Source organism: Manis javanica, chromosome 14 (genome assembly GCF_040802235.1).
Source record: "Manis javanica isolate MJ-LG chromosome 14, MJ_LKY, whole genome shotgun sequence".
Lineage (NCBI taxonomy): Eukaryota > Metazoa > Chordata > Mammalia > Pholidota > Manidae > Manis > Manis javanica.
In genome coordinates this window covers 87844908-87855097 of record NC_133169.1, presented here as the reverse complement: position 1 = coordinate 87855097, position 10190 = coordinate 87844908, and the positions used below count along the sequence as shown (strand labels likewise).

The window sequence follows — 10190 nt, the reverse complement described above, 5'->3', positions numbered from 1 at the left end:
TTCCAAAACTTAAGACGCTTTCTGCACGTATGCCTTATCTCCTGTAATCACCCGGAAACCTCGCAGCTATCTGGCCCCACGGCGATCCGGTAAAAGTTCTGGCTTAGCAGAGGAGGACAGGGGACGAGGGACAGGGGACGGGAGGATCTATGTCTTTCTTGGAACTGTTCCTAAACCAAGAAGACAAGCCGCCGGATAGCGTAACTGCGCCTGCGCACGCCAGGACAACACACACTTCCGCTTGAGTCGTGCTGTCACTCACAGCAGCCTCCAATCCCGCTCGCGGTGACGTAGCACTCCCTCGTCGGCTTGTTCTGCGGTTCCGGCCGGCGGACGTCTGTGCTGCCGGCCCGCTGAGCTCCGTAGCTGCGGAGCTGCTGGGCTGCCGAGCTGCTAAGTCTGGCGTTCAGAGCCGCGGAGCGCGGCGAGATTTCGCACCGTCCGTGTTGGGCTATTTCATTGGTAATCAGCGGATTGCTCGGGCAAGAGGCGGTAGGAACGAAGGACTAAGGAAGGAGACTCTGGCCCACGGCCGCCATGCTCTGAGTGGCTTCCTCCTCTGCTCGCTACTTTTGGGAGAAGATGGTCACTGGACTGTAAGTACCCCAGGCGAAGAGAGCTCACTGCTCCCGGCTTTTGAATATCTTTTGTTCCGAAAGAGTTTGTGGATTGGGAGCGTCTGCCGGATATTACTTTCCTGTACCGAAAATCACTCCGCGGGAGCCGCCTTTTTGTTTTCCTTCTCGGTTTCTCTGCGTTGTCCGGCAGCGGCATCTAGAGGTTGGAACTTGGCATTGCAGCTAATAGATTTAAACGGACCTAACTGACAAGCCAATATGTCTGTAACGACTCATATTCAGTCACAGCAAATTTAGAAAGACTTGGCTTGGTTCAAAATTAAGACGAAATAGACACTTAGCTGCTGTTCTACGTACAACTCTTTGTAATTAAAGACTTTACTTCATAACAAACTGGTCTTTTTAACTGTTGCAGTAGCTGGAACTTTTTAAGTGCAACAAGTGGTTATTAGAGAAGTGAATCTCCAAGAAATAAAGATGAGTAAGAGCAAAGATGATGCTCCTCATGAACTAGAGAGCCAGTTTATCTTACGGCTACCCCCAGAATTTGCCTCTACTGTGAGGCGGGCAGTACAGTCTGGTCATGTGAACCTGAAGGACAGACTTTCTATTGAAATGCACCCTGATGGGCGTCATGGGATTGTCAGAGTGGACCGGGTCCCACTGGCCTCAAAATTGGTAGATATGCCGTGTGTTATGGAAAGCCTGAAAACCATTGATAAAAAAACCTTTTACAAGACAGCTGATATCTGTCAGATGCTTGTCTGCACAGTTGATGGTGATCTCTATCCGCCTGTGGAGGAACCAGTTGCTACTGCTGATCCCAAAGCAAGCAAGAAAAAGGATAAGGATAAAGAGAAAAAGTTTGTATGGAACCATGGGCTTACCATGCCTCTAAAAAATGTCAGAAAGAGAAGGTTCCGGAAGACAGCAAAAAAGAAGTACATTGAATCTCCAGATGTGGAAAAAGAAGTGAAGCGGTTGCTGAGTACAGATGCCGAAGCTGTCAGTACTCGTTGGGAAATAATTGCTGAAGATGAAACAAAAGAAACAGAAAATCAAGGCCTTGATATCTCTTCTCCAGGAATGTCTGGCCACAGGCAGGGTCGTGACTCACTAGAGCATGATGAGCTTCGGGAGATATTCAATGACCTCAGCAGCAGCAGTGAAGATGAAGATGAGACACAGCATCAGGATGAAGAAGATATAAACATCATTGACACTGAGGAGGATCTGGTAAGACAGCTACAGGACAAGCTAAAATCAGATGAACAGCACCAAGAAAAGGAGGGAACAAGTCAACTGGTTATGGGAATTCAGAAACAGATTGATAACATCAAAGGCAAGCTCCAAGAGACCCAAGAAAGGGCAAAACGCCAGGAGGATCTCATCATGAAAGTGGAAAACCTGGCTCTCAAAAACAGGTTTCAGGCTGTGCTGGATGAACTCAAACAAAAGGAAGACCGAGAAAAGGAGCAGCTCAGCTCTCTGCAAGAAGAGCTAGAGTCACTCCTAGAGAGTGAGAAGAGCTTTCATACTTAATTTCATTCCTTAGACTGATCACCATCAAAAGAAAAATCTTGACTTCATCACCTGGTCTAAGAATTAAAACTTTGCAGTAGTCCCCCATTTCCTCCACTGCCTTTTATTGAGTTTGTTTTATAGATAAATGTGAATTGTTTACTCCTTTCAGAACCACTTTGCTAGGTGTTTATCCTCTAATAAGCAGAATATATAGACAGATAAATGATTATAGGAGAGTTGTAGGATTATGGAATGAACAGTTCAACCTTAGTAATCACAGGTTCACTGCAGGGCTTTGTTCTGTTTTTCCATTTGCCAGAAGCGACTGTTGCTGCTCTTAAATCAGCATAGTCTAGTCTGCAGTCATTGAAGCTAGTTTACATAGTTTTCCTATAGTAGCTATTTTCCACATGTAAGATTGTAAGTCATTTCTTAAACTTGTGTTGAAATAGTAAATAAAGGTAATTTTCACCTAAAGTTTTGTTCTTACAGGGGTGGGTAGTGGGTGTCAGATCCTCTAGTGGTTTCTTGGTGGGGTTAATGACAGACAGCTATTTGATCATGTTTTGTAGGGAAAGAAGCAGTTAATGTTGGGTTAGTTTTGTATTTGACAAGAACCAGTAGTAAAATTTTTAAATGTTCTTTACTTCTCAAAGCTATAATCATATGCTGATATTTAGAGACCTCACAAGACAAATTTTCCCTTAAATTATGTGATAATTTTTCTTTTACCAAAATATTTTCATCAGAATATAGAGGCTTACTCAAGGCTTCTCTCAATGTCTAGGCATTGGATTATTTCTTTAGATTTGCAGATAAGTGGCAAGTTTTCTTAGTACATCTGACTGGTAGGTAACAAATTCTTCTGTTTTCGTACATTTGGTATTTTGCTACACAAGATTGACACCTGAAAAGGACCATTTTGAACTCTGGTTTTCTTTTATTTTCCAGTAAGAATTCTATGTGAAAACATAAGACTTAGGAAGACCGCTTATCACACAGCAGCCATCCTGGCCTTTCTGTACATAAAATGCCAGGCCCTCTTCCACCACAGAGCTTTACTTAGCACTTAAGCTCCCTTTTCCTGGAACAGTCTCCAGATACTCATGTCTAGCGTTTTGTTGTTGAGGACTCAGCTCAAACCTCCCTTTCCCTGGTAATCCTATCTGGCCACTCAGTTTAATTAGGGATCAAGTGATTGGATGTTCTCACCTTGTCAGTTGCTTTCCCATTATTTCCTGGTATTGTGAGGACATGCTCAAATTTAAAAGAGAAGCATCATAATTTTGGTTAGAATCAGGGAAAAATGGTTTCAGTTGCTTAAGACTGCCATATTGGGCAGTGTTAATGTGTATTCTGGGTTCTTATTTTCTGCAAGACCACCTGTTTTAAGTACATTCCATAGAACTTGATCTGTCTACCAATTGTGCAACTATGACAATTCAATGAGGGTAGATACCATTTCCCTATTCATGCCTGTATAATCCCTGGCATTGATTATTATTTTGGTTTCTACAAAACATATGAACTTAATGCAAAAGCGGGTGATTTATTGCCTCTTGTGTTTGTAAAAACTCAGTATGTTTTTTTTTCCTTTAATGAACTAGATGTGATTATTTGACAAGCAGTGGTCATTAAAATACTGGATGTAATTGTAGGTAACTTGACTGCCTCCACAGAGTATTAAAATATGCTTTTTTTCTCCTTTTGTGAGGATGATAAAACATTAAATACCTCAAATATGACATGAAGGATTTAAAAATCTTTTCCTAGTAGATGGCAGATTGTTCTCACATGTCTATCAGGAAGTCTGCCAAAATAACAGTAACCCCCAAGGACAAAAAGAATAGATGAGACAACAGAATGAGAGATGTCAGCCAGTTTGCAGAAAGCTAAACCAGATAAAGAAATGAATTACGAGACCAAAGAAAGTTACATGTTAAATGTCTGCAAGGGATATACTAAAGAGACAAACTCACTCGATATAGAATCTGTGAGAGGCTCAATTTTTGCAGGCGAAAGTTGCCAAGGAATGGAGGAAGGTGTGGGGCTGGAAACAAGGGATTCATTAAAGTCTGTAAGAGCTGCTGAATGTCCAGGGTGTCTATCCCACCCTAGGAATCCAGATAACTCCCCCATCCCACATACAGTTTATTTTCTAGGTGAATTGAAGCAGAGAAATCAGACCCAAATGAAAGCAGGCATGTGAAGCATCAGACAAGGGAATCAGGTGAAAATCTATATCCTTTACTGAAGTAATGTCACCAGTCTTACCCCATCTTGGCCTCATTAAATCAGCATCCAAGGCTTACATACCGCACAGCCCTCCCCGCATCCCCCAGTCAAGATGGGAAGATTATTCTCTGAAGAAACCATGCAGTTTCAGAGAAAAACTCGCTGACATTTGGGCATTCTCCAAAGAATAGGCCAGGTCACTACTACAATGAAGTCTGTCAACAAACTATTCATGCACAATGCTTTTCAGTGCTTTGCTTTTAAATATTGACAGCCAAAGATAATCAGACAAAGTTTCAAACCGAAAATCTTTTCAGCATACTTTTTATGCCTCATCCCCCGTTATTTTACCTGGAAAGTAAAATACTGCCAGGCCTTAGAATTTACGCCTTAAGAGAATTCGTTCCAGCTCTGGGATTATGAGCATCTGGGAGGAAAATTTGAGTCCTAACAGCAGTACCCTCACTAATGTCCAAAATCACATCTTGTCTTGGAAACTAGAAGTGTTACGTCCTGAACTTAACGCTATTGCTACAATAAAGCTCTACAGCTCAAAACCTTGACATTTACCAAATATGCAGCCAAACAGCTCTTTTCTAGCAAGTTGCCTAGCATCACATAAATACATGTTTTCCAAGCCTTTGTAAACTGCCGTGTCCTACCTCTAGAAAAGAGGACAAATTAAGTTCCACCTGCTCCCGGGGCTCCAGTCCCAGAATCCTTGGCGATTTTGCCCGAAATAGTCTTTCTCCAGCTCCGCAGGCACAGAATAGCGGCCCTGTCGGCCTCAGGCCTGGCGCCGCGTCCCCAGGCAAGGGAGGGGCAGGACCCGGAGAGGCGCGGCGGGGCGCCTCCTCTGCAGACCGCCTTTCGGGCCTCAGGGACCGCTTGGGTTTCCGATCAAAAGCAGCTGCCGATTGTCATGTAGACGCCCCACCCCCACCCCAGACACACACCCGGTGTTTGTTTGCCTTCCCTATTTTAAGCTGCTGATTCTGTAGATTGACCCTTTGACTCCAGGCTCTATCAATCATCTCGCATTTTGTGAGAAATGGGGGAGGAGGGTTTGGCCGAACAGGAAAGCTTTTCTTTTCCCGCCGTGAACAGCGGCGCCGGGAGTCTCTGGCCTTAATTGCAAGAATTGATCGATAGCTTTCAATTGCTGTGTTATAATTTCTTGGAAGTGCAGAGTTTGCCCGCGCCCTGGGCGCAGCGGGACGCGGTGCGCGCTGGGGCAGCCGCGCGCTAGGCCGGAGGTTATTCCGGTGCGCGGGGTGGACGGCCCGCGGCCCGGCCTGGGGTTAAGCGGCTTCTCCGGCCGCGGCGTGCGGGCCGAGGGAAGGCGGCGGGACGCGAGACGCCCATCCTGAACTCCAGAGGGTTGCCTTCCACGGAGCTCAGCAGATGAGCGGGCGAACATGAAGTCCAGTCCTGTCATCCAAGCCGCCATTGACCTCACCGCGGGAGCCATAGGGGGCACAGCATGTGTCCTGACCGGGCAGCCTTTCGACACAGTGAAAGTGAAGATGCAGACGTTCCCCGGCCTCTACAAGGGCCTCAGCGACTGCTGCCGGAAGACGTACTCCCAAGTGGGTTTGCGGGGCTTCTACAGGGGCACCGGCCCAGCGCTGATGGCCTACGTCGCTGAGAACTCTGTGCTCTTCATGTGCTATGGCTTCTGCCAGCAGTATGTGAGGCAAGTAGTCGGACTGGACAAGCAAGCAAAGCTGAGTGACCTGCAGAACGCAGCCGCTGGCTCCTTGGCTTCTGCGTTTGCTGCGCTGGCGCTGTGCCCCACTGAACTTGTGAAATGCCGGCTACAGACCATGTACGAAATGGAGAAGTCGGGGAAAATAACAAAAAGCCATAATACGATTTGGTCCGTCGTGAAGAATATCCTTAAAAAGGACGGCCTACTGGGCTTCTACCATGGGCTCTCGAGCACACTACTTCAAGAAGTCCCGGGCTATTTCTTCTTCTTCGGTGGCTATGAACTGAGCCGATCGTATTTTGCCTCAGAGAGATGGAAAGACGAACTAGGCCCTGTCCCTTTGATGTTAAGCGGTGGAATTGCTGGCATTTGCCTTTGGCTTGTCGTATACCCAGTGGATTGTATCAAATCCAGAATTCAGGTTCTTTCCATGTCTGGAAAACAGGCAGGATTTATTGGAACTCTTTTAAGTGTGGTGAGAAATGAAGGAATAGCAGCCTTATACTCTGGACTGAACGCCACCATGATTCGAGCCTTCCCCGCCAATGGGTCGCTGTTTTTGGCTTATGAGTACAGCCGGAAGATGATGATGAGTCAGTTTGAGACATACTGAAGTGTCTTGGTGAGCCCTGATCCAAATGTATGCCTTTGAGGACTATGGTTTATCTCGGGGCTTCATGGAGTATTGGACCAATTTGGAATCGTTTTTTACTTCATGGAGATTTTGTTTTTGTCTTATCTTTTTCTACCCTTAATCTTAAACTTTATGAAAGAACCTTTATTTTTATATCTTATAATTTCTTCCCATAATTGTATTGAAATAGAAAAGTTGCTGCTCTTGTGTTTGGTGGGATATACAGAGTGATCAGGTGGCCCTATATACCTAACCTGAAGGTTAAATATACTATATTACTGCCTTTGCATTAACCTGTACATGTACATATACTTTGAAAGTTGGTTATATGTGGTGAGCAAAACACAGCTTGGTTCCACGTTTAATCTTATATCACCAGAATACCCAAGTTAACCATGTTTCATGAAGATGATTATAAATGATGGCTTAACCCATTCACAATGTAGGGTCTCTTTAAAACTCAACATGTACACTATACTAGGCAATTAAAGTTTTTAAAAAGTTCTCATGTGGTACTTGAAAACCAAAATACCCATCTCGATTTTTAAGAGGAGAATATACCTGCATACTGGTGTGGCTTCCACATTCTTGAGCTAAAGCTTCAGAGTAGGCATCCCGGATTTTCTCAAGATGCTCTACTTATAAAATAGTGCCATTCATTTTCAAAGTGGGATCAGATTCCACACTCTTAGGTGCAGCCTAAGAGCATCAGCCCTGTGGCAAGTAATGCGACCTTCATCTATACCAACTTCCCTTCTTCTTTCCCAAAGAGCTTCCCCTCTACTGGGCTTTAGAGTGAGGAAGTGGTTAAGGGGATGGAGCTATTGATCCACTTTGGATCATTTACTGTCCTCTCTGCCGCCACCATCAGAAACCCTTCCAGAAAACAGAGTGCCAAAGCCCAGAGAACCTTTTATTCCCTGTTTGCTGATCACGTGACAGTACTTGTGGGTGAAGTCCTCCCCTTTCAAGGCAGAACTAGACACAACTTAGTGCTTACACGCCACAGTGAATAAGGTCAGCACCCACCCATCCTGAAATACACCTCAGTCCGTGGCTCCTTGTCACCCTTTCACCATGTTGGAAACTTCTAAATTTCGTACTGTCCGTCAGTGGATTTTTTGATGACTGTATATGGAGTGTGACTTTACAAAGCAGTGAAACATAAGAAAAAACTACGTTTATTAAACTATGCCGTATGTATGTATAGATGCACTAACAACAACAACAACAAAAACAGAAAACAAAACAAAAAACCATACTGATCCCCACAGACTTGGTGATGAACACCTGTTCTTTGGCCATGTGTTGTAGGAGGGTCATGCTTGTCACCACTAAAGTAAGCCTGAGCATTCCTCGCTGCTCTAGAAGCAGCAGGGTCCCTTTCAAAAAGAAGCGTTGTTAGGCAGCCAGTGAAGCAGGAAGCAAGCGGACTAATAGTCTTAGTAATAGTCTGCACCATGTGTGTCTATCACTGTTGACAGGATATAAATCTCCCGTTTCCTTTAGCTTTTTGCTATATGTGAAGCCTCTGTGGTAACTAGCCATAGTGACAGAGCAAGAAGGTCGGGGAAACAATACGCGACAAATTGGAGCTGCAACAGACATATGGGGAGGGGATGCCCAGCGTACCTGGTGTGCTTGAGAGCAGTGCCTGGCATGCCATTTGCCTTTTCTTTAAAAGAAAACCATTTTTTCCATTTTATTTTTAAGTTACATATACATTTAAGTTATATATTCCATATTTAAATGGTCAGTAGCTGCTTAGTGGGGCTTCATCCAAGTAGGCCTGGATTAAATCAGGAAAGAGAACAGACCTGGCTTCCAGCAGGAATTGGACCTCTTCAGCACCCACACCCCTGCCCAGCACCAGTGAGCTTTTCTCAGCCCTGTCGTCAGTAGACCTTTTCACATATTGTCTAATAAAGGTTTGACTAAGTATCTGCAATAGAAATAGTTTGAGGCAAGTAAGAGTGAGTGAGGGGAGGGAATGGGAACCTAAGTCAGAAGAATTTTTTCCACTCTATTTGCTTAACTCATGGCTTGATATTTTGGAGCAGTTTGTACCATTGCACATCTACACTCCAGAAAAAAATAGAGTAACTTGAAAATTGTATTTAGAGAAATCTGAGTGTTCTATCATTAAGCTTTTTAGCTAAATAAAAATGTTTATTGAACTCATACCATTTACAATGTATTGTATATTGAGTTCTGGGTATTCAGACATTAATGATAGCTGATTTCTGTTCTCAGTAATCTGACCATCTAGATGTTTGTTTTACAGTTAGAAGAATGATGTTCTAGAATAAAATTCAGAACAAAGTGGCATGGGCCATGCTACGCATGCTGTTTGACAAGGTCCAGTCACGAGGAGGAATCCTGAAAGCCAGGAAACCTCATAGCTGGGCCCTGCCAATTCCTGTACTTATTTTTGCAGTTATGATGTTGGTAATTGGGCTCATATATGGGAAATCATATGTATTTAAAACTGATTCATCTCTATTAATCAACATAACCCGAACCTTTGATTGGAATGGGAATCAAAACAGTAGTTCCGTGAATAAGAGCAGCAGTCTAGGCACAACCGTCCCGGCAGGCCGCCCCAAGCAGTTAAATCAGAACAAACCAAGCTGTTCCAAGAATTAGATCCAGCCTGTCCCCCACTCTGCAACAACACAAATATGATGAACGAGGAATTTCTTACAGAATTGGCTAAGAAGGAGTTAGGGGAGCCAGGCCGGTGGAAAAGCCCCGGAGTTCCAGTGAAACAGCAAAGTGAAACCAAAAAACACCTATTAATTCCTACTGCCCAGGGGCCTCCCCATGTTGCTTCTAACATAAGGGGACTACTCTTGTATCCCCCTAAAGAAAAAAATTCTATGGGAAAGATAGGGAAATGGCTTTCACAAATGTCCCATACACAGGAATTTATGATGAATACATGACAAAATATTATATCAATGGCAAAGTAGTACGCACAGACTCTGTCATGTATGAAAGGATAAAGAGAAGTAATAAACCATACTGCTTACAAACTAAAGAAGATGCAAAGATCCAAAAATGTGGAATGATTATTATGGTAGAATAAAATGTTCATATTGTATATAAAAATTAGATCCAGATTGTGAGGACATAGACCTTAAGCTAGGATGGGGATGGATAATGTTTGATGTAAACAGAAACCTCAGAGCATGCAAATATAAGTTTAATAGTTTTAAACATATAATCATACAGCTTGAAATTTATATATCCATTTAACTCTGTATAACCTTGCACGCTTAAAAGCAGAATCACAGCCCACACACTGCCACATGCCATTTTCCTGCCTAGCACCTAGCATGTAACCTACATCTCTGGCCAGAAAGGTTAGGGGAAAGTTAAACATTAAGTGTTACAAGGAAGCTGTTCAAGGAAATGATAACATGAGCTGGAATCATGCAAAAAGTGAAAGGAAAAAACATTGTATCATCCATGAGCAAAGAAAATGTTTAACATTATGTAAGGCCTA

The 10190-nt window shown here is 43.6% G+C and overlaps 2 protein-coding genes across 2 annotated transcripts; both read left to right on the top strand.

Annotated features, from left to right (window-relative positions):
* The first annotated feature begins 294 nt into the window (after positions 1-294).
* TAF7 (TATA-box binding protein associated factor 7) lies at positions 295-2579 on the top strand. The gene has a single exon (XM_017657081.3). The coding sequence runs from the start codon at positions 1056-1058 to the stop codon at positions 2118-2120; it is 1065 nt and encodes a 354-aa protein (XP_017512570.1). The 5' UTR covers positions 295-1055; the 3' UTR covers positions 2121-2579.
* A 138-nt stretch (positions 2580-2717) lies between these two features.
* LOC108395087 (mitochondrial ornithine transporter 2) lies at positions 2718-8863 on the top strand. Its single transcript, XM_017657080.3, has one exon. It carries the CDS (start codon positions 5756-5758, stop codon positions 6659-6661), a length of 906 nt encoding a protein of 301 aa, XP_017512569.2. The 5' UTR covers positions 2718-5755; the 3' UTR covers positions 6662-8863.
* Positions 8864-10190: the final 1327 nt, after the last annotated feature.

What these genes read in the sequence shown, in the direction of transcription:
- TAF7 (XM_017657081.3), top strand. Translation starts at nt 1,056, where the DNA reads ATGAGTAAGAGCAAAGATGATGCTCCTCATGAACTAGAGAGCCAGTTT.
- LOC108395087 (XM_017657080.3), top strand. Translation starts at nt 5,756, where the DNA reads ATGAAGTCCAGTCCTGTCATCCAAGCCGCCATTGACCTCACCGCGGGA.